General features: G+C 39.5%; 1 protein-coding gene across 2 annotated transcripts; it reads left to right on the forward strand.

Annotated features, from left to right (window-relative positions):
* Nucleotides 1-372: 372 nt before the first annotated feature.
* LOC127441994 (apolipoprotein L4-like) lies at nt 373-27,075 on the forward strand. 2 transcript variants are annotated; one of them, XM_051699624.1, is made up of 9 exons: nt 373-619; nt 10,119-10,177; nt 17,237-17,296; nt 17,633-17,692; nt 20,178-20,255; nt 20,370-20,409; nt 20,496-20,547; nt 20,664-21,078; nt 23,863-27,075. In XM_051699624.1, exons 2-9 carry the CDS (start codon nt 10,142-10,144, stop codon nt 24,316-24,318), a joined length of 1,197 nt encoding a protein of 398 aa, XP_051555584.1. In that variant the 5' UTR covers nt 373-619; nt 10,119-10,141; the 3' UTR covers nt 24,319-27,075. The 2 variants fall into 2 exon arrangements, with proteins under 2 accessions (XP_051555584.1, XP_051555593.1); XM_051699633.1 differs by lacking the exon at nt 10,119-10,177.
* The last annotated feature ends 444 nt before the right edge of the window (nt 27,076-27,519 follow it).

Below are 27,519 nucleotides of genomic sequence, written 5' to 3' on the forward strand. Positions count from 1 at the left end.
TATATATATTAGAAAAAACTAAAGCTGTTACAGAAAAAAAAAAACATACTGACTTGCTGCTACGTTTTAACTGTATGAATTCTTAAAGTTGTGCAGTATACAACAATTTACAAAGTTTATGTAGATTTTATTTCATCTATATGGATGTAAATAAAGTATATTAAAATATATACAGTACTTTGCTTTCTTTTTAACAAATTGTGATGTGGTGCTCAGAATGACTTAGAATGGAATAGATGAAATAATAGGCTACATTTAACCAGAAACATGCAACTTAGCTTTGCAGTTCTGAATAGCTTAATTTGGAGGAGGAAATTACATTTTTCCACAAACACGCCCAGTGATCATGTGCTTTTTCTGATTCTAGGAAGAGTCAGTGGACCATAGATTTACAGTGTGAACTAAAGGGTGCTGTTCGTGGCTGTTTTGGTCCGTTCTTTAGTAATGTGGGATTGTCAGATCTGGCAAAGTAGACTTGTTGTCAGCCGAACATCTGGCATCTTTTAAATGTTTCCACAACATTAACTCCAGACAAGCGCTGCATGCACATTTGTTTGCTTGGGCATTTCAATTTTTGGAAGAGGATAAACAAGACTATCAAAATCAAAGCATTGTAGAGGTAAGCACGGCTTACAGTTCATCGGATTTGATCGTACACGTGTGTTTTGTATATGAAACTCGCATCGCATGCTTGGAAAAGTTCAAAAGAAAAAAGAGCAAGCTGGCGATCATTTTGCTTTCGAATGTTTATGCCATTTTGTTCGCAAATGTCCTGAAAGAAGTTTACTTTCTAAGCTTTTCCTTGTGTCCTTTGACCAAAAAGTTCAAGTACTGTGATTCCGTGGCCTGGAGCAAAGGCGTTACACTCAGCTCGTGAACAACTTCGTCATATTCTGACGTGTTATGGCAAGCCCTTTTAACAAGTATTCCTCTTACTGTTTTGAAGGAGCTAGTACTTTTTATTTTCTATTCTTTTCTTTTCTTTTCTTTTTTTGTTTGAAATATTCCAGTGGTGACATATATTTGTGTCAGTGAAATTTTAATGTAGAAAATCGTTATCTTGCAGAAAGCATAACACACATATTTGGCCAATACAGTTAATGTCTTAAGAACAGGGACTAAAAATGAAATGTTTTTCATTTCGTTTCATTCTGAGGCTGAGCAGAAACAGTATTTTTTTTCTTTTGTTTCCAGTGATTTCATTCCAGAATTAAATAAAATTCAGAATTTTCCGGATAGAAATTAACACACATAGTATACAGTACAGTAGCCTACAGTATATAAGTAACATCTTTTCAACAAATATACACTTGAAATTAAATATATCCCCCAAAATATTTTGAATGTACATTCGGCCACCTAAAATCAATTAATAGCCTAAATGTCTTTGTCCTGCATGCCTCCGAAAATGTCTATGTAATTCCGAAAATTTTCTGTGATAAAAATTTGATAAAACCTGTGGTCTTCGGATTCATGGAAAAATTATCGAAACAAAATTAACTGGTTATTAACCGCTTACCAGCATTTAAAAATAACATTTTCACTCCGGAACGAATTAAAGGGATTTTGTTTCCGTTTTCAGTTACATTCTACAAAAAATTTAGTTAATGTTCAATTTCCGTTCCTTGATCCGTTTTAGTCCCTGTTTAAGAATAATGTCAACATACCAATAATATTTAAATATACTCACCAAAATAATTTAAATATTTCACATATACATTTGACGTTCTAAAACCAACAAATAAATCTCTCTTTCACGTGTGCACGCTGATTAAAGGAATAGTTCCCCGTTAACTCCGCTGGGATTTTCCAAAAAATTATTCTCTCATCATTTACTCACCCTTATGCCATCTCAAACTCGTGACTTTCTTTTGTGGACTCAAACGAAGATATTTGGATGGAGTTATGAGGTGCTTTTGTCCATATAATGCAAGTCAATGGTGTCTAACACTTTTAAGCTGCAAAAAGGATATAAAGGCAGTATAAAGGTAATCCTCTCAACTCAAGTGGTGTAATCATGCCTTCTTAATCGATATGATCAGTTTTGGGTGAGAAACAGACCAAAATGGAACTCATTTTTCAATATAAATCTTGACATAAGTAGTCTCATTGGTGTGATTGATTACACTTCCTTGCGCTTGGCACATACACACGTACATGCTGTAAACACGAGCAGCTGGGATACTGTAGGCTACTCCCTGTGACCCTTCATAGGATAATTGGGTATAGAAAATGAATGGATGGATGGAAGTTACAATATTGGGTTACAGGGGACAGCCAACAATAAGAGGCACATTGAGTAAGATGGTGCCCCCCTAGGGAGTTTGTGCCCTATGCAGACTGCCTAATATGCGTATAGGGAGCAGCAGTACTGTTCATGCCCTCGTGAAAGATGATAAGTACACATTCTTGTACCTTTGTCTTTTTGTCTGATTTGTCTGAAGTTTGTAACATTGTGATTTACCTCGGAGCTGGTTGGTTTGGTTCATGGCATAGAACTTTTTTATGAAGGATTTCATAAAGAATCTTCTCCTATGGAAGAAATGAATGGGAAAATACTTCCGGTACCAAGATGGCTGAAAAGGTGGATGGGCACTGTTGTGCTCTATTGGTTTAAGACTTTACGAAGGTACTGTAGACTCGAACCCAACACTACACTAGTATCTATTCAATAGTCACTGGTACTTATTCATTATATACTAATACTTATTCCTTTGCTACTATTCAATTTTCCACAGTTGTGTACAAAGTACACAAATCCTGTACATGAGTAAAGGTAAAGATATTTTTCTCCATTAAAAATATCAGTACCCCTTCATATTTCTACTTGAATAAAAGTACTAAAGTACTTACAGTACTTTTGAATGTACTTAAGTGTTAAAAGGAAAAGTATTGATCTAGTAGAACTATTATTTTATTTTTATTTTTTGGATATTTTTATATTTAACCCTCAGAGACCCAGCATAGCATAATTGCAACGCTTGTTTAAAGCAGCGTTTTTTTATAAACTATGGATTGCGAACCAAATTAGGTCATGTAGTTAGATCGTTATGCAATGGTTATCAGTTATGTGCTTCCTAAGTGTCCGTGTTCAAACAAATGCTCTTTCAAATAGCTGCATTTTCGGTAAATTTGCTCAATAACCTGATGTTTTGCACCTTATCCTTTCTCTCTTCTCCTCTCTTCTCCTTGTCTGCTGTGTTGAATTTATATTCAACAAATTATTGGCATACTAAGCAGAAATGTTGATGAAAATACTACTAGTACCTATTGAGTTTGGGATTTCTTTGATCTAAATAGTTACTAGTCATTAAAAATGCAGTGCTAGTACTTATATTTTCTAGATTATATTTTCTAATACTTGTCTGTACTGGAATAGTGACTTGTAGCAAAGGAACAGGTACTAATATTTAATGAATATGTATAGACCATTTCAAGAATTATTCGTCAGTTTAAGAAAGCAACGTCTTTGAACCTTGAACATTTCCAACTAGTTGTCATATTTGTTGAAAACAACAGCGGGAGGTGCTTCATGCATAGTGACTTTAACATGATTAACATTACTATCGTTAACACGATTGTCATAAAATGCCATTATTTAAATGTGGACCATGTTGTTCGGTGGCCTGATGCTCCCTGGATGCCTGGAACTAATGGAAATTAAAGTATAGAGATGTTTTTCTGAATTCTACTATATATTAACATTTATTTCAATTTGATCATGAAAATGGTGTTTAAATTAAATAATTCAGTAGTACTTTAATCAAATGAAAATATAACCATTAATTTTAAACATAATATTGTATTATTTTTATCAAATGAAGTGCTTTTATACTACATTAGAGTTATATTTTGCAAATAACAGAGCTATGCAAAAACAGCATCACATATGTGAGATATTGCTTAAATTTAATAAAAGTACTATTGTTTATTCTTAGCAGTAGTAGTAGTAGTAGTATTACAGTAAATATTACATACTTCAGTAGTGATCAAATTCTATCGTACTTTTTTCCATTTAAACTGAGCTTTTATTTTGCTGGAGCATTTATTTTTAAGTGTTTCTATGTTGTTATGATGGTATCTTCTTAATCCGGAAAAGCTGGTCGCAACGTGAATCAAAGTTAAAGGATCCAGTAATGATACCGGAAGTGCTCCCAGGCCAGTAGCGTTCTAATTTCTTTGTTATTGTTCACATCCTTAAAATGGTCAGTAGTGACTTTTGAATAGATTCCAGTGTCTATATTGGAAAAAAAAAACTATTATCTAATGAGTAACAGAAAACTTCAACAAGATACTAGTCACTATTGGAATACTAACTAGTAACTAAACAATAAGTACTATTAACATAAAAACAGATTCTAGTAAGTTTTAGTGAATAAATCTTAAAAGGGTTTGCCATATCAGTATCACTAGCCTACTCTAAACAACTCTATCTTTCAACAAATCAGTTAATGGACCATACACACAGGACATGTTCTTGCGCTCCAAAACGGCTATTGATGCAATGAAATGGGGACACAGTTTTTAAGTTTTTATGATGACACCATCATAGATATCTGTCTGATGCATGTGATCAGACCAACAACTGAAAAATTATGCAGCTGGAATGCAAGAACCTCCTGTATTCAATGCCCGAAACAATTAAAAAATAGCTCAGATGGAATGCAGAATGCCCCCAAACAACTGAAACATAGGACTGTTGGCAAAATGAGGAGTTCTGGCTGCTCCACCAGCTCCGCCCCTTGAGCTTCTGGCTGCTCCACTCCTTGAGCCTCTGGCTGCTCGCCAGCTCTGCCCCTTGAGCCTCTGGCTGCTCCGCCCCTTGAGCCTCCGGCTGCTCGGCCAGCTCCACCCCTTGAGCCTCTGGCTGCTCGGCCAGCTCCGCCCCTTGATCCTCCAGCTGCTCAGACAGCTCTGACCCTTGAGCCTCTGGCTGCTCCACTCCTTGATTCTCCACCAGCTCCACCCCTTGAGCCTCTGGCCCTTGAGTGTCCTGCATCTCCGCCTCCTTAGCCCCATGCTGGCGCCTTCCGGGAGCCACCTCCCAGGCCGCCTGATCCCACCCCCTTCCGGGAGCCACCTCCCAAGCTGCCTGATCTCACTCCATTCCTGGAGCTTCCTCCCAGGCCGCCATACCCCACCCCTTACCTGGAACCTCCTCCCAGGCTGCTGGACCCCCGGACCCTGCCTCCTACCAGGACCCTCCTCCCAGGCTGCTGAACCCCACCCACCCCGAATCCCCCAGGTTGTTCATTTTTTGGGGTGTCAGGAGCCGCCCTTTAAAGAGGGGGATATGTCACGGTATTGGTGGACTTTGGTTCGTGGGTGCACACTATGTCTTTTAGTTTGAAGTTTAGTTTCAGTATCTTGTCTTGTCTCTGTGTTCTGTGCTCTCCTTTGATTGCTCCCAGGTGTGTAGTTCGTAGTCTTGCTATCTTGTTACGAGTTCCATTCTGTTATTGGTTGCCTTGTCTTCTTGTTACCCTTGTCAGTGTATATAAGCCTTATGTTTGCCTTTGTATTGTTGATGTTATGTTGGTGTTTATCTCGTGTTTGTTTGGCCTTGTTTTTAATAAATTGCACTTGGGTTCACACAATCCCTACATCTTGTCCTGCTCTGCTTAGCCCTCACATTACAGAGATGAGCAAGTTCTACACATAGCCAATTACCACCAGGTGCATGCTGGTTAGAAATGCTGCCCAACTTGTTGATATGTCATGCTGAAGTGTGATAAAATACTCTCGCAACAGCTAGGCAGATGCAGTTCTCAGGGCCAGGACGATATTGCAATAACTCCCATAGTTGTAATTGTAACTATATTGTCACTAAGGGTTTCCTTAACTTCAGGGGCTGCAGTTGCTTTCTACCAGCTATGCAAACTAAAAGCATGATGGGAAAAAACTTGCTGGCAACACAGCTCAGTGGCCCATTGGCTTAGAACAACTGTGATGTTTTTTCTTTTCTAAAATTTTAGTCCTTTAACTGTAATATTATGTGTGTGTGTGTGTGTGTGTGTGTGTGTGTGTGTGCGTGTGCGCGCGTGTGTGTGCATGAATAATGTTTTGTCGACACTCCCTATACTCTTGACAGTGTCAGAAGGCAACAAAGAATGCAAAATCAGCTTGTTCACTACGAGAAGTGGGAGTTTTACCACTTGATTGCGGTTTTTTTGTTCACTTCTCCCTGACTACACCCGCATACTTTCGTCTCCTCATAGCGGTTGGCAACTCAAATGAGCCTAAGAGTTTAATTTTGCTACGCAGCACATCAATGTCAGATAAACAATGATGGACCAATCTTCTGTACAAAGTTTACTTTACTGCCATCTGGTGGCCAAAGAAAATGAAGCACCCCTAGTAAGGCACTGTGGCTGACAACATTATGAAGTAATAAAATTTATTATCAAGCCTATTAGCCTATGTCATTTTCATGTTTTGCTCACTAAATGTAAATGTGTTTATAAATAAATAAGTAATAACCAAGTGAATGCTCAAGGGCTTCATATACGAATTAAGAAGTTATTGTATTGTTAAAAAATTAAAACAGTGTATGAGAGTAAATTCATTACTAATTATTAATGTGTAAATTGGAAAATGCATATGAATATTGGCTGGGCAGTAACATTTTATTAACAGGGGAGTAAAATGTGCTGACATGACTGTATTTGGTTCAAACTTATTTGGGGATTTGCGATTCTTTTGAACCAGATACCGAAGCAGTCACATGGTTTTCAGCCGAAAACCACAGATCACATGTTTTTCACAACAAAATTGTTCTGGAGGTCAGATTGATTATGTGTGCAAATATCATTAAAGGTCATTAATGGTGTAACAAACATATTAGTTCAAGGGTGTATAGTTTCACTGATACAGGCATGCTTGAGCTGGTATTTACAGCTTTACTGTTACCTACAAACACTAACTCACTGTTCACTAAGTCACTTTTAAATATCTGTGGTTAACATGAATTAAATGATGGCAACAAAAATGCCCATACTAACAGACTGATACACTCAAATATGGCAAAATCTTTCTCTCTCTCTCTCTATCTCTCTCTCTCTCCCTCTCTCTCTCTATCTCTCTCTCTTCCTTTCTTTCCAAACTAAAGAGGAAAAAAAAAACCTATTGGTTACTCTGTAATCTTGGTTCCCTGAAAGGAGGGAATGAGACGCGGCTTTGGCACCATGACACTAGCCGACATGGTAGTGATTAACATTGGATTCATGCTCTCATTCCTACCATTGGGAATAGAGAGACTATAGCTTTGGATCTAACACCTTATTAACCATTTTATTGGTTAGTGATCAACCCTGTTCCTCCATGAATGTGTGGGAAGAGAGTGAAGATACATGTAGGTTATACAACCTGGCAGCGTTGCTAGAGGAAGCCCAACTTGCAGACAGACATATGTCTTCTAGAGACACGCCCTTTGCCCATGCCCAAGAGGAAGCCATATTCCTGTCAAATGAGCTGTTTTGCCCGTGGGGCATTTTGTGCCTTGCGAGTCATATGCAAGTGCAATAGCATCCACGACCTTGTGGGACATTCTTTGCATGGAGATGGCTTTGAGCAGCCTCCAAAGCAAACAAACAGTTGTTCCAATACCCTGAATTGACTCGTTTGGTTAATGTACATGTAATGATTTCAATGGGCAGAGCATGAGTAGTCTCTTAGCCTCTTACTTAAAGGGAGCAGAGGAGAATGTTTGTTGGGTAACAACCTAAGCCCTCAAGAGGGTCGCCAGCACTTAAACTTCCCTGGGCTTAAGAATGGCCTTCGACAGAACTGGTCCGAACTTTACACAGGAGTTATTGATCGAAAGGGCCTGAAGGTCCCCAATACGTTTGACTGATGCCAATGCAAGTAGCAGCACAGTCTCCAAAAACAGTATGTGTAAGCTTACCGCCTCTAGTGGCTCAAATGGAGAACCCGTAAGTATATTTAACACCAGCTTTTAAGTCCCAGAGCAGGAGGGTAACTGGGTGAGACCATGACCTCTTAGCCATCGTGTACCACGCAGAAGTCTGCTGACTAGAGGTTTTTGCTTATAGACAAGCCCTCAGAGGTCATGAGTGGTTGCTATGGCAGCTACATATACTTTGAGCATGGATGGAGTGAGTCATGCATCCAAACACTCTTGTATGAAAGAGAGTATCATCTGCACAGGGCAATGCTTTAGGTCCTCATCCTGGGAAAAGCACCAGTTAGCAAAGAGTCGCCATTTTAAGGCATACAGCTACCTTGTTGAGGGGGCCCTAGCTTGTAGTGTGGTGTTTTACACTGGTTGCAACAACCCTATTGTGTCAGACAAACAATTTATTTGTCAGTCAAATTAATTTTCCATGTGAGCTCTACTACACTGGGGACCAGTGGCTGTTGGGCCACTTGCAACTAGTATCACTGTTTCCTTGTCTTCCCATATCTTGCTCAGTACTTGATGTAGCAAACTGACAGGGAAATGTATTTTCACGTTTCGATGGCCATCTGTGAGCTAAGGCGTCCAAGCCTGGTGGAGCTTGCTGTCTTGGAATAACAGAGGCAATGATGTGTTATCTCCAGATAGGCAAACAGGTTCGGCTTTCCCGAATACCTCCCAATTCCTCTGAACTGATTGAGGGTTGAGTCTCTATTCCCCTGTCCTAACACTAGAGTAAACCTGCTCTGCTGTTCAGGTGACTGGGGTTGTGCATCGCAAGTAGGAGACATGATTTGATCCAGAGGAGAATTCGATTTGCCAGGTTCAACATTGGGTGCTTTGACCATACTCCTCCTTAGCGGCTTATAAACGCCACAATTGTAGTGCTGTCTGTATAAGTCAGGACATGAATTTTGACGTCTGACAGAAAGGCTCACAGAGCCAAGGGGACAGTAAAGTTCCAGGCGATTTATGTGCCACACAGTTTGTGCACCTTTCCAAACAATGGATGCCCATTGTATAGGGCTCTCCAGCCTATGTTTAATGCATCTGTGGTTCTTCTCAATAGCTACCGTGGTTTAACAGCTTCGTGTCAGTATGAGGCGAAGGGTACCATGTTGCCAAACATGATGAGGGACCCTCGGACTGAGAATGCTCTGCAGAGGTCTCATCTGTAGCAAGCCTGGCAGGGTGACGGCAGCTGTAGCAGCCATCAAGCCTAGCATAAATGTTTTTGGTACTGACTCATTGAAGCGTAGGAGATTGGACTGAACGCATTCGTCGGTCAGGTGCGATATGGTTACTGAGTCGAATTTCATTCCTAGGAAGGAAATTTGCTGACTGGGCACGCAAACAATTTGTGTAGTTGACCTTGAGGCCCCAATTCAAAGGTCACTGTGCTTGCATGCTTATTCCTTTGATTGAGCTATCAGCAACCAATCATTGACGTTATAAGGACAACGCTCACCTCAGCAGAGTGAGCTCAGCATCTACACATTTGTACATGTGTGACAGGCCAAGGACAACCCGCAGGGCAGGGCCTTGAACAGGAATGCATTCCTCATTCCTCAAATGTAAAAAATTGGCCTGCAACAAGGGGATATTTTTTCTGCAATTATGCTCGCTAAACACCAACCAGTTCAGTGGACGGACATGAGACAAAATCTGTCTCTGAGTAAATACCTTGAATGGAGGCTTATAAGTGTCCAGTTTAGGCACCTCAAGACTAGTATGGGCCCCAGCCCCCGTCCTACTTGGCAACTGAACATTAATGGCTGTAGAAGTTATTCTGTGCCTTGCACACTGGTACTTCCACTATCGCATCTTTGGCAAGGAGGTATTGAACCTCTGAGCATAAAATCATCGAGTTCCGGACTGTATGGTGGAGGACAGAACGCCAATGAGACACTACAAACCCAGAAGTTTTGTAAAGGTGCTTCGTTGCTGGCGCATGCAAGGAGAAATGCAGAACTGTTTCCCGTTGACCATTACAAGATGCTCAGTAAAGTGTTGACTTATGGTTCCAGTAGCACAAACGATTTCTACGCTTCCCTGAAAAAGTAAAAATTCTGATGAACATTTCTGATTCTTCGATTCAGCCTCGAAATTACCTTCTTTAAGGGAACTTGTTAGTACCAATCCCAGTTAATGTACCAATCATGTTTTCCTAAGTCAAAGTTTTAAGTGGTTGTTTATTTTGCAGGAAAGACTGGTGGAATTGGTGTAATGCAGAAACAACATCCCACTGAATCATCTTCACAGGTAACAGATTCTTTTAAAAGGGCCATGGTTAAAGATTTCTGATGGTAATCCATAAGGATTGATTTAATGATGACCCCTTTTGGTAGCATGAACAATAAGTCCAATATGAACCTCTGAATTTCAAATTATCATAGTGCTTACAGGGCTCCAGACTGTGACTAAAACGGTCGCAAATGCAACCAAAATAATTGATTGCGACAATAATTTAAAATCTAGTCGCCATTGGCGACAGTCAGGTTGTGTGTGTCCATATGCAGTTTGGTCAGATAAGCTGTCACATTTATCAGCCACATACGTCATCGATATGTATGATTATAGATATATATAATTAAAATAAAGTATTATAGACTAAAAATACACATGTAAAATCTATTTTTTTTTCTCTCTACATCATTATAACTCTCCTAAAATTTACATAATAGATTCCCTTCAAAAGGGTCTTTGTTCCCTTCTCACTCAAAGCGCTCACACTTGTTCAAGAGTGGCGTGCTGTCATAGCAACCATGTTACGTTCCATTTCCGTTTGTCCTACGAAGGCCATCTCGTTTAAATGAGGCTTGTTTAAAGGAGGACTCTCGGTATACTGCAGCCTTCAAAGGACGTGTCCTAACTAGCGCGTAGCCTTCTAAATGAGACACAGCTATATAACCTTGAGTTATTAAACACATCTTTAGAGCACACACCACCAGTCTCGCGCCGCTTTTCACCCGTTCTGTTATGATGAGCTCGCTGCACCACACGCAACAACGAATCCAGCGTGAGAGAGTCTTCTTCTTTCTTTTTTAATGGCTGTTCGCAAGCTGAAATAGTGCATTACCGCAATCTACAGTAAGCCCCTTTTTGAACCACCCTCCCCCTGCATGTTGAGCTCCTCCAGCATTTGCTCTGAGCCCCTCACAGCCCAGAAAGCGCGAGAGAATCGTGACCAAATTACTGTTTTTCATGAATCACCCAAAAAGAACTGAGAAACTGTGTGAAGTGAACTCAGGAGCTCAGGTTAGTAGTTTGAATCACAGTCACTTTCTCAGCGAATAATCCGTCAGTGTGTTAACAACTGGGAGCACAGACATTTCAAAATAGGAGTCCCATGTATATTTCAGGCTTCTTTATAATTAAAAGTTCTGCACCACTTATATATATATATTATATATAAATATATATGGCTGATCTGTATATATATATATATATATATATATATATATATATATATATATATATATATATATATATATACAGTGCTGTGGGAAAGTATTTGCCCCCTTCCTGATTTCTTCTGTTTTTGTGTATTTTTCATACTAAATTGTTTAAGATCTTCAAACGATATATAACATAAAACAAAGGCAAACTGAGTAAACACAAAATACAGTTTTCAAATATTCGTTTTTTTTTTTTAATTGAAGGAAAAAAGTTATCCAACACCTGTATCACTAATATGAAAAACTAACTGCCCCCTTATACTTAAGAGCTGGTTGTGCCACCTTTAGCAGCAACAACTGCAACTAAATGCTTCTGAAAACTAGAGAGTCTTTCACAATGCTGTGGTGGAATTTTGGCCTACTCTTCTTTGCAGAACTGCTTTAGTTCAGTCACATTGGAGGGTTTACGAGCATGCACTGCCCGTTTAAGGTCCTGCCACAGCATCTCAATCGGGTTCAAGTCAGGACTTTGACTAGGCCACTCCAAAACTTTAATTTTGCTTCTGTTGAGTTATTCGGAGGTGGACTTACTCCTATGCTTTGGATCATTGTCTTGCTGCATAATCCAGTTGTGCTTGAGCTTCAAATCACAGACTGATGACCGGAGTTCTCCTTTAGGATTTTCTGGTAGAGAGCAGAATTCAGGTTTCCCTCAATTATTGCAAGTCGCCCTGGCCCTGAAGCAGCAAAGCATCCCCACACCATCACACTACAACCACCATGCGTGACAGTAGGTATGATGTTCTTTTTGTGGAATTCTGTTTGATTTACGCCAGATGTAACGGGACCCTTATTTTCCAAACAGTTCCACTTTCGACTCATTAGTCCACAGAACATTCTCCCAAAAGGTTTGAGGATCATCAAGGTGTGTTTTGGCAAAATTCAGACAAGCCTTAATGTTCTTCTGGGTTAGCAGTGGTTTTCACCTTGTCACTCTTCCATGGATGGCATTTTTGCCAAGTGTCTTTCTGAAAGTAGAGTCATGAACAGTGACCTTTATTGATGCGAGAGAGGCCTGCAGTTTCTTGGATGTTGTCCTTGGCTTTGTTGTGACTTCCTGGATGAGTCATCGCTGTGCTCTTGGAGGAATTTTGGAAGGTCGGCCACTTCTGGGAAGGTTCACTACTGTGCAAAGTTTTCTCCATTTGGAGAAATCTTCTCAGATTAAGCACCCCATCCCAGAGCCTTTGAAATAGCTTTGTAACCCTTCCCAGACTGATGTATTTCAATCACCTTTTTCCTTATCATTTCTGGAATTTCTTTCGACCTTGGCATAGTGTACTACTGGGTGAGACCTTTTAGCCAACTTCATGCTGCTGAAAAAGTTCTATTTAGGTGTTGATTTAATTGAACAAGACTGGCAGTAATCAGGCCTGGGTGTGTCTAGTGCAGCTGAACCCCATTATGAATGCATTTTCATAGATTTGGGGATTTAGTAACTAAGGGCAAATACTTTTTCACACAGGCCCAATTGGTATTGGATAACTTTTTTGCTTCAATAAATAACATTATCATTTAAAAACTGTATTTTGTGTTTACTCAGACTGCCTTTGTTTTATGTTTGATTTTTTTAGAATTTTTGAAAATATTTAGTATGAGATATACACAAAAACAGAAGAAATCAGGATGGGGGCAGATACTTTTCCACAGCACTGTATATATATATATATATATATATATATATATATATATATATATATAAATTATATATAAATACACACGTATATGAGATCCAGCTTTTGACACAATTGAGAGACTCATACACAACTATTACACAAGGTGTAAACACACTACTATATGCATACTATGCTTTATGTAAATATCTGCTTATGTAGATTCTGAAAGGCAGTAATTTTTTTATCTCTTATATTTGTTTAAATTATGAAAGGGGTGTAAACACTGATTAGACCAAAGGGGAATGCAAACTTATGTATCTTCTCAACTACTGTATATGTACTGTTTATTAAACCTCCGATAAATGGGTTCTTCCTTTTCTTCTGCTTTCTATCTTGTTTCTGAACAACAATCTAAAACGAGCAATTATATGATTTGGCGACTAAAAACAGCCATTTGGCTCCTTAATGTTTCAGTTCAATCAAGTTTCAACAGCTATTAGACAAGGTTAACAAAAGCAGATTGGAAAGAATTTGGCGCTTGCCCCAGAGGTCTGTGCAAAATAAAAATAAAAAAGGCCACCAGAAGGTGGTTTTACAAGACTGTAAATGGTTTTCATTCTGAACTACTTTGCTTCGATAAGCACAGGATTCAGTCAATTCGCTTGTTTAATATTTGAGATCATTTTAAAAACCTACTTTTGCGAACTTGTATTGTTTTTCTTTTTTTTCTTATTATTGTTTTCCTGTCCTAAAACTGTTTGAGGTGTCAGAGACCATAAGTCATAAAGACTCCAAACTTGGCATGGTGGTGGTCCCAAATCCCAACCACTACTCAGGCCTACCTTCACACACCCATCCAACTTTAGGTGGTGCTATAAAATGCAAATTTACATTTTCTCTAATTACTCTAGGGCTGTGATGGTTAGAATCAAAATTTCCTCCAGACAATAAGTTTTTCAAAAAATAATTTTGATTCATCAAAGCACTTCAGAGTTATAAGCCAAGTTATAAGTTTGTCTGTGGCCCATTTTGGCTTATCCACCTATATCTTCTTGAATGCAAAGTCCTACTTAACAAAATTGGTAAACATTGACACATTTCGTTCACTTCTGCCCATAGGGTATACTATATCTAAACTCCAGGAAATCTCTGCAACACCTTCATCAAGGAAGTTGGAATTTGACATGAATCTTATTTGGTTCAAGTAGTAACATATCCTTAAAATATTGATTCAACAAATCATAAAAAATGGCTGGCAGCAGCTTCTTTGGTTCAAGTAGTAGCATATCCTTAAAATTTTGATTGGACAAATCAACAAAAATGGCTGCCAGCAGCTGATCCAATTTCAGCAGCTAATAGCATGCATTGTGAATGGGTTTGGGATCCATTTACAGGTTGCAAAAATTAGGCTGTACAACAAATTTTGTGAGAATGTAACACAATTTGAGAATGCAATTTTGCAACAAGGTGGCACTATAATAAGCTAAGTCACACTGTTGCTCAGAACTCCGGTACCGAATGGGCTAGAAAAAAAAATTATTTCCCCACAATCCTTCAGTGCCTTGCAAATCATATGATCATATGGATGCTGTAATAAGCTAATTCACATTTTTGCTCTGAAACCGTATAGACTAGAATACAAATTTCTGGTCAACCTAGTTTTTCTAACTCCTTCTAGACCTCTGGTCCAATTGACACAAAATTTGGCATGTACATCTAGAGACCCTCATGATAAAAAATGTTCAATAGAATTTTGATTTTTCAAATCATTTAGAAGATAAAAGGCAATAAATGTTTTGGCCAGTCCGAACATAATGAAACTTTCGACATGTAGACATTTTGAGGATGTATGCCAAAATAGGGGCATTACAACTAAAAACCAGTTATAACTCCGAAAGAGTCAAGAATGTTTTTTGGTTCTTTGAGGAAGCTCAGTCGAGGAGGTGTTAGCATATCCTTAAAATATTGTGTGCTTCTCATTTCCTAAATTGTGCATCCTCGTTTCCTCGCTCCTCTGTCCTCGAGCCCGTGACCCAGAAACCAATCAAAGTCCACCATCATTAAGGACAATCAAGGAAGCTTCCTGAGGATGCTTGAACGAGGAAGCACAGGAGCATCCTATGCAGAAGACTTTTTGGCCGAAGCCCCGCTTAAACGCACGCTTAAATTCTGGTACAATAGTTTTAATTCAAGTTTCACTTTTGCAGTTGAAATAAACCATAATTGTCACATACTTCAACAATGCAACTTGAATTATTTTGATTTATTATGAATATATTAATAAATAAAGTAAAATAATAAAGTAATTACATAATGGCAAGCACACCGAGGTGCTCTGAAGTGATGCTTGAGTGAGCAAGACATTTCAATTTACAAATCCATCTTGCTTCAAATCCTCCATCCTCGTTTCCTTTTCTTCCATCCTTTCCTCATTTCCTAAGAGGTTGGAACTAGGAAACGAAGAAATGAAGCAAGGAAAGGAAACGAGGATGCACAATTTCCAAAATGAGAAGCACCCATTGATTGGACAACTCAGGCAAAATGGCCACCAGCAGATAATAAATGTTCAGCAGAAAAAAGAAAAACTGCTGGTGTGAATTTTTTGAACCTACTTTTTCAAGCTTGTCCCAGGGCGTTTCTCTGATTTGCACAAAATTTGTAGCGTATCATCTACAGACCCTCATGACAAAAAGTTTTCAAAAGAATTTTGATTAATTTAATAGTGTAGAGCCGAGGAGGGCGGGGCCGGGCTGGAATGACGCACGCCTGGTCCCCAATCAGTTGTCAAGTTGTCAAACCGGTTCTTGCCTCCTCCTTTCCGTCGAACCCCCTTACATTGGTGCCGAAACCCGGGAGGGAGGAGGGATTCCCGTCGCAGAGTCCTCGACACTGCCGTCCACCCAGGGGAGTGCCGCTGCCATCCTACGGGGGACGGAGTAGCCCGACCACCCAGGCACGGGGAATGGCCGCCGTCCGCGAGGCGAGTGGGGACTGGACTCCCCGACCGCCTGGAGCGAGGGAGCCGCTGCCAGGGGCGGAGGAGTGCCCTGCCGTCCCCCGTGAACGCAGAGTGGTTGAGAGAAGACCGCCGTCCGCGGGGGGAGGAGGGAAGCGACTCCCCGACCGCCTGGAGTGGTAGGGCCGCTGCCAGGGGCGGAGGAGTGTCCCCACGGGACGCCGGGAATGCGGAGGGGCATTCTGTCTGCTGGGGGTCGGAGGTCTGACTCCGGTCCGCCCGGGGAGGAGCGGCTGCCGTCCGCCTGAGAGGGTGGAGGAGTGATCGAGGACCACACGACGGTGCATCAGAGAACTGGTGAGTTTCTTTATCTCTCTCTCCTCTCTCTCTCTCTGTGGCTCCGTGTTGGCCTTTCCCTCGCCTATTTTGTTTTTGTTGTTGTTTTTCCCCTCCTGTCTCCTCCCTGGTCAAGGAAGGTGGGGATGACCCGCCGGCAGTCTGGGCGCAAGGCACGCCCCCACCCCCTCCTGGAGAGGAAAGGGGATGTACGTCATGCCGGGGGCTCCCCGGCCTGAGGCAACGCCGGGAGGAGTGTAGAGCCGAGGAGGGCAGGGCCGGGCTGGAATGAGGCACGCCCGGTCCCCAATCAGCCTGATGGGGCGCGCGAGGGATAAAGGCGGCCGGGGGATGACAGTTCTAGAGAGAGAGAATTACAGGCAGCTGTACTGTGTGTGTTTACGGTGGTGTGTTTTTGGTTAAATTGTTTATTAAATTATTATTTAAGTTGTCAAGCCGGTCCTCGCCTCCTCCTTTCCACTGAACCCCCTTACAAATAGTTTCGCAAATATATGCCTATACGTTCTTCAGGTGTTGTCTGTAATGAGTAATTGGTCTGTTTCTTGTGAATGCAGTGTTCAAATATCACAAAACTTGCTACACATATAGACAACATGACACTCCGAGGACACATGGCAATCTAATTAATTTCTGTTGTTAACAGAAAATCAAAACACAATGAAATTGAACTGTGAATGACAGATGAAGGGTATACTTCTAATTTTGTCCACTAGGATGATAGTTTTGTCCACAAGAAATGAAATCCATACAAGTCTGCAAACCCCATGCCTACAAAGTAACTAGAGTACTTAGTAAATGAAATGACTTTGCCCTTGACAGATGTTGTTTTTTTTCTTCAAATCTGAAATTTGTTGGTCATTTTCTCCACTTTTCCAAATTGCTTGGACCCTAGTAACTGCTTGTGTCTATTTTTTTATTGATTTTTTTTATTCAGGATCCTGGAATAATCCTTGGAATGATTCAGAAACTGAATCCATTCAGGTTTTCCTCACAGGTACTCAAACACACGCACACACACGCACACACAAAATAAATACATACCATAGACTTATTTTGGTTTTATATAAAGCTAATTATGACTACAGTCCAACCCAATCCATAAAATATCTTATTTATTTACTTATTTACATTTTGAGAAAAGAAAAAATCTTTTGTGAATTGGGTACACATTTCTGGGGGCAAATTTGTCCCCAAACCAACTATCGCTTAAGGATACACGCACACATGCACCACCTTAAGGTATCAGCACAATCCAGATTGCGATTTTCATGCAGTGCACAGCACTAAACGTTTGTCTGTTTCAGCATCTCTGTCTCATTTCTTTCTGTAGAACAGAACCAGTGAACCTCTAATTGTCTCTGCAGCAGCACACACAGATGAGAAAACACAGGTAATGCGCAACTGCATGCATATAGGAAAAGAAGAATACATGTAAAAGCAATTGTCTGTCTGTCTGTCTATCTATCTGTCTAGAGCAGTAGTAGCAGTACTACAGGTGCATCTCAATAAATTAGAATGTCGTGGAAAAGTTAATTTATTTCAGTAATTCAACTCAAATTGTGAAACTCGTGTATTAAATAAATTCAATGCACACAGACTGAAGTAGTTTAAGTCTTTGGTTCTTTTAATTGTGATGATTTTGGCTCACATTTAACAAAAACCCACCAATTCACTATCTCAAAAAATTAGAATATGGTGACATGCCAATCAGCTAATCAACTCAAAACACCTGCAAAGATTTCCTGAGCCTTCAAAATGGTCTCTCAGTTTGGTTCACTAGGCTACACAGTCATGGGGAAGACTGCTGATCTGACAGTTGTCCAGAAGACAATCATTGACACCCTTCACAAGGAGGGTAAGCCACAAACATTCATTGCCAAAGAAGCTGGCTGTTCACAGAGTGCTGTATCCAAGCATGTTAACAGAAAGTTGAGTGGAAGGAAAAAGTGTTGAAGAAAAAGATGCACAACCAACCGAGAGAACCGCAGCCTTATGAGGATTGTCAAGCAAAATTGATTCAAGAATTTGGGTGAACTTCACAAGGAATGGACTGAGGCTGGGGTCAAGGCATCAAGAGCCACCAAACACAGACGTGTCAAGGAATTTGGCTTCAGTTGTCGTATTCATCTTGTTAAGCCACTCCTGAACCACAGACAACGTCAGAGGCATCTTACCTGGGCTAAGGAGAAGAAGAACTGGACTGTTGCCCAGTGGTCCAAAGTCCTCTTTTCAGATGAGAGCAAGTTTTGTATTTCATTTGGAAACCAAGGTCCTAGAGTCTGGAGGAAGGGTGGAGAAGCTCATAGCCCAAGTTGCTTGAAGTCCAGTATAAAGTTCCCACAGTCTGTGATGATTTGGGGTGCAATGTCATCTGCTGGTGTTGGTCCATTGTGTTTTTTGAAAACCAAAGTCACTGCCCCCGTTTACCAAGAAATTTTGGAGCACTTCATGCTTCCTTCTGCTGACCAGCTTTTTAAAGATGCTGATTTCATTTTCCAGCAGGATTTGGCACCTGCCCACACTGCCAAAAGCACCAAAAGTTGGTTAAATGACCATGGCGTTGGTGTGCTTGACTGGCCAGCAAACTCACCAGACCTGAACCCCATAGAGAATCTATGGGGTATTGTCAAGAGGAAAATGAGAAACAAGAGAACAAAAAATGCAGATGAGCTGAAGGCCACTGTCAAAGAAACCTGGGCTTCCATACCACCTCGGCAGTGCCACAAACTGATCACCTCCATGCCACGCCAAATTGAGGCAGTAATTAAAGCAAAAGGAGCCCCTACCAAGTATTGAGTACATATACAGTAAATGAACATACTTTCCAGAAGGCCAACAATTCACTAAAAATGTTTTTTTTATTGGTCTTATGATGTATTCTAATTTTTTGAGATAGTGAATTGGTGGGTTTTTGTTAAATGTGAGCCAAACTCACCACAATTAAAAGAACCAAAGACTTAAACTACTTCAGTCTGTGTGCATTGAATTTATTTAATACACAAGTTTCACAATTTGAGTTGAATTACTGAAATAAATGAACTTTTCCACGACATTCTAATTTATTGAGATGCACCTGTATATTATTAGACAGGAAGACTTTAAGGTTTGTGTTTCAGGATCACAGCAGTATGCGTGATCAGTTAAAATCCCTTATGGAATTCATTATGATTTGAATGTATAGGTTGCCTGTTTGTTTGTCTGCATGTTAATGTACTAATTACAAACAATTAAAGTAGTGTTACGGGTTGAATACAAGTAAAGATGTACACTGTGTTCAGCATTTGTGGCATGCTGTTGATACGGAGGTTCCTTGTGAATGCATAACTGTCAACACGCCTTTTTTGTTTCTTAGTGGATTTCTGTCAACATGGTGTTTTTTTTAATTAGAAATGACTTTTTGTAGCAGGACTCTGTGCTAACATTTTTGCGTTGAAGCACTCTTGCCTCTAAGTGAAAATTTTTAGGGGCACAGTGAAACATTTAAGAGCACAGTCGCAGTTTTTTTTTTTTTTTTTTTAAACAGTTATGCGTAACCATTAATGTACAGTATATATATATATATATATATATATATACACTTGATGACAATGGACATTTTAGCTTAAAACCCTTTTTTTAACCTTACAGGCGACACTTAACAACATCATTCCTGACTGATCACCTTTATGAGCATCTAATAAAAAATAAAAAAAATCACAAAACTTTTTTAAGTTCTTCCTAATCTCTATACTTGCATGTGCTGTATGTTATTCCTGGAAATTATTATGAAGGCTTAACAATGTAGCCTTTCTACTATCTTCTTTTCTCTGCATGTTAGTGTTGGAGTCTGTGACTGTCTCTAATTCAGTCTCTTTTTCTGTGTGTTATTATTGCAGGGCAACCCTGAAGTTCAAACATCAGACATGCCAGAAGTTCTTTTGTCCAGTGAAGGCAACCCTCTAGATAGTGAGGATGTACGTATGTAAGCCCTGAATTGATAGCAATGCCACATTTAAAAAAAAACAGATGATTCCAGGATGTTTGTGTGAGTACAAAAATTAACTGAGAGTTATGTCTTATATTCACAGGATGAAGATGGTTTGCTGGCTTGGTGGAGAATTGTGGAAGGTATTTTGTTAAGATCTAGTCTTGTTCTTAAATATGTTTGACCTCTGTCTGTGCCTTCTGCGATGGGTTTCTCTTTGAATCCTCAGGTTGGGGAGAATGGAATGAGTCAACACAGTTTAATGAGAAAGATGGAGAAAAGTGAGATTGTTTTTCTTTCTTTTATTACATTTTCTGAGGAAAAAAAAAAACCATAAACTGCACACAAGCAAATGTGCAGAGTAAAATAACTCTCTCTGTCTACCACACACTCTCAGAGCAATAGAAGCAGCAGCTAACAGAGTCTTCATGGCTGCCAAACTCTTCGTTCATCTGCTCAACCAGCGGGAGGTGTCGCTACAGCAGCGGATACTTGATTTATTAGCATTAGCCGATGCGGCAGACAGCTTCCACAAGAAAACGGTAACCGCTAGCGTTGGAGGCGGGGTGGCCAGCGTAGCCGGAAGTATCACCACCATCACTGGCCTGGTGATGGCGCCCTTTACCTTTGGGGCTTCTCTTATTGTAACGGCGGTGGGCATCGGTGTTGCGACCGCAGGTGGAGTGGCATCTGCGTCTGCAAATATCACAGACACTGTTCACTCCAACACAGACAGGAAGAAGGTGGAGAAGATGATCCAAGACTACCAGCACGAAATTAAAGATATTAAAGAATGCTTGGACTTTCTCCAGGTAAGGAAATTGGCAAAAAGAATCTATACTTGACCCAAACTTGAAACATATAAAATAAATTAACAGTAACAGCAAAGATTTAAACACTCTCACTGACCACTTTCATTAGGAACACCTGTACACCTACTTATTCATTCGATTATCTAATCAGCCAATCGTGTGTCAGCAGTGCAATGCATAAATCATGCAGATACAGGTCAGGAGCTTCAGTTAATGTTCACATCAACCATCAGAATGGGGATATGCATGACTGTTGGTGCCAGATGGACTGGTTTCAGTATTTCAGTAACTGCTGATCTCCTGGGATTTTCACACACAACAGTCTATAGAGTTTAGTCAGAATGGTGCCAAAAAACAAAAAACATCCAGTGAGTGGCAGTTCTGTGGATGGAAACGCCTTGTTGATGAGAGAGGTCAACAAAGAATAGACAGACTGGTTCGAGCTGACAGAAAGGCTATGGTAACTCAGATAACCACTCTGTACAATTGTAGTGAGCAGAATAGCATCTCAGAATGCCCAACATGTCGAACATTGAGGCGGATGGTCTACAACAACAGAAGACCACATCGGGTTCCACTTCTGTCAGCCAAGAACAGAAAGCTACCATCTGCATGTCGCAGCAGAAATCGAGATTCATCAGACCAGGCAATGTTTTTCCAGTCTTTACCTGTCCAGTTTTGGTGAGCCTGTGCCCACTGCAGCCTCAGCTTCCTGTTCTTGGCTGACAGAAGTGGAACACGACGTGGTCCTCTTCTGTTGTACCCCATCCACCTCACGGTTCGACGTGTTGTGCATTCTGAGATGCTATTCTGCTCACTGCAATTTACAGAGGAGTTAGGTCAGTGCATGTGTCAAAAGAGTGATTTTTTTTTTTTTCTCACAGATTGGACATCATGTTTGATTCTAAACAGCCAACAGAATATACAGGACATGACCTTGTTTGATGAAATATTGTCAGGGAAAATGAATTTAACGTTGTGGCATGATAAAATAACCTGCTCAATTGGCTAGTCAGTTGACAGCTTTATGCATAAGGTTGATTTTCACCTTCATTTTAATGAGAGTTCATTTCAAACCCTGATTTGAAATATGGGTCAGTTTGGGGTGGCCAGTAAATTGTTTAAGCAGAATACACTGGCAGCCAAAAGTTTGAAATAATGTTCAGATTTAGCTCTTTTGGAAAGAAATGGGTACTTTTATTAACCAAAGTGGCATTCAACTGATCACAATGTATAGTCAGGACATTTAATAACTTTAAATGCTAATCCTTCACTTGCAGCAATGACAGCTTTGCAGATCCTTGGCATTTTAGCTGTCAGTTTGTCCAGATACTCAGGTGACATTTCACCCCACACTTCCTGTAACACTTGCCATAGATGTGGCTGTCTTGTTGGGCACTTCTCACGCACCTTACAGTCTAGCTGATCCCACAAAAGCTCAATGGGGTTAAGATCCCAGAAAGAATGTCTGTGTTTCTTTGCCCACTCTAACATTTTCTTTTTGTTCTTCTGTTTCAAAAGTGGCTTTTCCTTTCCAATTTTCCTTCTGCGAGTCTTCTCTTTACTGTTGTACATGAAACTGGTGTTGAGCGGGTAGAATTCAATGAAGCTGTCAGCTGAGGACATGTGAGGCATCTATTTCTCAAACTAGAGACTCTGATGTTCTTATCCTCTTGTTTAGTTGTACATCTGGCCTTCCACCTCTCTTTCTGTCCTTGTTAGAGCCAGTTGTCCTTTGTCTTTGAAGACTGTAGTGTACACCTTTGTATGAAATCTTCAGTTTTTTGGCAATTTCAAGCATTGTATAGCCTTCATTCCTCAAAACAATGATTGACTGACGAGTTTCTAGAGAAAGCTGTTTCTTTTTTGCCATTTTTGACCTAATATTGACCTTAAGACATGCCAGTCTATTGCATACTGTGTCAACTCAAAAACAAACACAAAGACAATGTTAAGCTTCAAAATAGCTTTCAGCTCTGTTTGATATCATGGCAAGTGATTTTCTAGTACCAAATTAGCAATTTAGCATGATTACTCAAGGATAAGGTGTTGGAGTAATGGCTGCTGGAAATGGGGCCTGTCTATATTTGAAAAAAATGACTTTTTTCAGGGCCTGGGTAGCTCAGCGAGTAAAGACGCTGAGTGCTGATTGACTCCAGCCAGGTCTCCTAAGCAACCAAATTGGCCTGGTTGCTAGGGAGGGTAGAGTCACATGGGGTAACCTCCTCGTGGTCATTATAATGTGGTTTGCTCTCGGTGGGACACTTGGTGAGTTGTGCGTGGATGCCGCGGAGAATAGCGTGAAGCCTCCACGCGCGCTATGTCTCCACAGTAACACGCTCAGCAAGCCACGTGATAAGAGTCACTATGCCACCATGAGGACTTAGAGCGAATTGGGCATTCCAAATTGGGGAGAAAAAGGGGAGAAAAAATTTAATAAATAAATACTTTTTTCAAATAGTGATGGTGCTGTTTTTTACATCAGTAATGTCCTGACTATACTTTTGATCAGTTGAATGCCACTTTGGTGAAATAAAGTACCAACTTCCTTCCGAAACATCAAAATATGTACATTATTCCAAACTTTTGGCCGCCAGTGTACATGCTACATGTGATTGTCCATCAATGTAGAAAGATGCTTTTTGTCTGTGTAATGGTGCAGTTATTACCTGCAAGGGCTAAATTCCCATGCTAACCAGCCAAACTCTTGACCCCCTCAGTTAAAAACAAAACATTTTCCTCTTCATCATTCCAATAAATATCTCAGCTTTCTGTCCACTCTAGGCCGGTATGGAGACTCTGGAAGAGTGGAACTTTGAGCAGTACATGGACAGCATCTCCAAAAAGGCTCTGAACCTGAACATGAAGCACGTGTTGAAAGAGGGTGGCCGGGCTGGGAAAGCTCTCCTCGTCAACACTGAAAATCTCATCAACACGGTCCAGGTCCTCAGTGTAGCGGGAGGAGCAGCCAAAGCTGCCCAGGTCATAAGCGTCACCACAGGCGTCATGTCAGGTCTTTTCTTGGCCCTGGATGTCTTCTTCCTGGCTAAGGGATCACTGGAGCTACGGAAGGGGGCCAAGACAGAGTTTGCGACTAAGATCAGAGAGGTATGCAAGGAGCTACGTGATGGACTGCAAGAATTGAATTGCATCAAGCAACAGCTGCAGAAAAGCATGGATGGGGTTGAGATGGTGATGGATGAGGATGACGATGAGGAGGAAGAGAAAGAATATGAATGAGAACTGGCAAAATAATTGTCCAGCTAGAGGAATAAGCTATATGAAAGTGAGCAATAAAAAATGGGTAAAAAAAAAAGGTCACCAAGCACTTATAGAGGAAGATTAATATTTCTATTGTTCTCCAGTGGTCATTCTATTTTCAATATTTTTTGTTTTCTTATCTATTTGTTCTCTTTTATTCATTTTATATAGCCAGAGTGAAGAGAGCAAAAATCCTCCCTCAGATGCATGCTACACCTTGCTCCACTCACAAATACATTTTCAAATATTCAAATGCGTTCGTTCCAATTTGCAATAATTGTTTTATCATAAATAACCAACATTTCAAATGTAAAATGTACTACAAATGTAGATTGTTTTTTTTTTTGTTTTTTTACACTGTAAATGCTTCCAATTTACATTAAAATATATATATATATATATATGTACAACATGTATTTATGTATGTGTCTGTATTTGTGTGTGTGCATGGGAAGGGTGTGATTCAGGTTTTGCTTGAGCCACACACACACACACACACACATTTTTTCTATCATGGCGGGGATGCTTCAATTTTTATTTTTATTTTTTTTATTTTTTCTTTATGAGTATGTGATTATCTTAAAGGAACAGATAGTTCTTTTAAGTACCCTTCCTGTTCAACTACCACTGGACCTTGCTGAGCAATGCAACTAAATCTGAAGAGTGATGAAAAATTACTGGAAAATGTGCACAGCTTCCATTTTGTCAGGCAAACTCTATTTTAAAAGTTGATTGAACTATTAAATATAGAAAAGGTTGAGATTACTTAAAAAAACAATAAGCTTAACCTTTATGCCATTCGTTTAGATCAGCTTAAAAAATGTAAACAGCAAGAACATACAATGTAAAGTTTGGTTTTGAAGGTAGAACGTACAGGCTTTTGAGCATGCTCAGTTTGATCACATTTGTGGCAGAATAACTCCCCCATGCAATCACTGTTAGTTTTACAAGGGATATCATCTTATTTAATATAATGTATATATGTTATGTAAATATGAATAAGTAATATTTTCATCAGAATGTTGGATTGCTGTATTGACCTTACGGTTGACAACATAATGCACAATAACTGCATAGGATTGTCTTTTTGGTGGATTTTCTGTGGAAACTGTGAACTTCAGTGAAGTGCTGGAAACCCAATGTTTACTGTTGTAAGTTTATTAAGGCCAGGGCTCCCATGAATAAAGAAAATCAGAAAATATCAGGCAATTTAAAACTTGTGATTTTGATTCTTAAAGGGATAGTTTACCCAAAAATGTTAATGCTCTCATCATTTATTCACTCTCATGCCATCCCAGATGTGTATGACTTTCTTTCTTCAGCAAAAGACAAATGAAGATTTTAGAAAAATACAATGCAAGTGAATGCTGAACAGACATTTGTAGCTCCACAAATCACAAAAAGAAAACATACAAGTAATCCATATGACTCCAGTGTTTAAATACATATCCTCAGAAGCAATATAGGTGTGGTTAAGAGACAGAACAATATAACAGAACAAAAAGTCTTTTTTAACACTAAATCTCCACTTTCACTTTCAGATGTGAAATTTAAACTAACAGGCACCACATGTGGCTTTAAGATGTAAAAGTGAAAGTGGAGATTTAGAGTAAAAAGGACTTAAATTTTGAACTGTTTCTCATCCACACCTATCATATCACTTCAGAAGAAATGGATTTAAACACTGGAGTCTTATGGATTACTTTTATGTTTCCTTTATGTGAGTTTTGGAGCTACAAAGCTCTGATCACCATTCACTTGCATTGTGAGGACCAACAGAACTGAAATATTCTTCTAAAAATCTTTGTTTGGTTTCTGCTGAAGAAAGAATGTCATACACATCTGGGATGGCATGAGGGTGAGTAAATGATGAGAGAATTTTAATTTTTGGGTGAACTATCCCTTTAAGGATCTTCTCCAGTAATCATGGAAAGGTCCGGACAATTCATGGGACAAAAGATGTGTGAACTTCATATTGTTGCAACTGCCACTGAGCATGCCAGTTAGAGAAGCAATTTGTGTGGAGGCAATACCCATAATCCCTTGCTTGAATGTATTTGTGTGTGTTTGGTCGAAGCATTGCGACATATGAGGACATGTAACTAATTGTTGTTTAGAATTAATAGATGCTCTCTTGGGTGTTTTATTGATGTCTTGCTGTAAAAAGTTGTGTTTCATTTGAAGTCGCCATCAGGGAGATTAGTGTTTGCTTTGGAAAATTTTCTTCAGTTTTCAGGTTAAATTAACTTTTTTAAAGTTGTGGTGATCACCTACACTGTTGTTTAAGCCAGTCCAACTAAATGCATTTTGTAAGGGCATGAACTTTAGTGGAAATGAAAATCTGCTTAACAATGAATATCTTGTTCCAAACTTAAAAATGCAAGCTTGTTGAACTTGGGTATGTTGAAATCACTGTTATTTCTGAGTGTTTTGGACATAATTTATTTAGTTAAATGAAAACAAGGACAAACTTAAATTGTTAAGTTGATACTAATTTGCCTTTAAGTTGAGAAAAAAATAAAATAATTATAAAATAAAATAAAGTCCTGAAGCTGGTTGCCAAAGTTTCTCAACTTTTGAATTTTTAGTGTATTTGATTTAAGTGGAATAAACATAATTGTATTATGTTGGATTTACTCAGTATTATTGAGCTGTTTTAACTTTAAAAAATGAGTATTTTCAACTCACATTTTATATCTTAAATGTGCATAAATCGATTTTGTGTAACCACTTACCTTAGGGGGAAAAAAAACTTTAGTAAATTCAAAAGGCATTTTTATCTTCAGTGTAGTTCAAATGGCGATATCTTCAAAGTCTGACAGTAACTTTCAAATGGTTAAAGGGAAAAGGTGCTGGTGACATTGAATTTGTGAGAGTAATTAGCAGGTTCAATGTCCAGGAAATGCTGAAGTGCCTAAAAGACAATGAGTTTGACACTGTTCACCCCCCTCTTGCTCAACTACTGAGCATTTTTCATTTTGAGAGTTAAAACTTATGAAATCCAGACTTCAGAGTTTATGTAATGAACTGAGGCTTTCTGACCTACTACTCTCAATTGAGAGTGGCATTCCTGTTGACCATGAGTCATGCAAATATATATATATAAATATATATATCTATATATATATAACATAGACATACGAATACTGCTTTAAATATTTGTGACTTATTTAATAACTG

Source organism: Myxocyprinus asiaticus, chromosome 1, assembly GCF_019703515.2.
Source record: "Myxocyprinus asiaticus isolate MX2 ecotype Aquarium Trade chromosome 1, UBuf_Myxa_2, whole genome shotgun sequence".
Lineage (NCBI taxonomy): Eukaryota > Metazoa > Chordata > Actinopteri > Cypriniformes > Catostomidae > Myxocyprinus > Myxocyprinus asiaticus.

Coding starts and splice junctions, on each gene's coding strand:
- LOC127441994 (XM_051699624.1), top strand. CDS start 10,142: ATGCAGAAACAACATCCCACTGAATCATCTTCACAG. Junction 10,178..17,236: donor CCACTGAATCATCTTCACAG/GTAACAGATTCT, acceptor TTTTTTATTCAG/GATCCTGGAATAATCCTTGG. Junction 20,410..20,495: donor TTGGTGGAGAATTGTGGAAG/GTATTTTGTTAA, acceptor TTGAATCCTCAG/GTTGGGGAGAATGGAATGAG.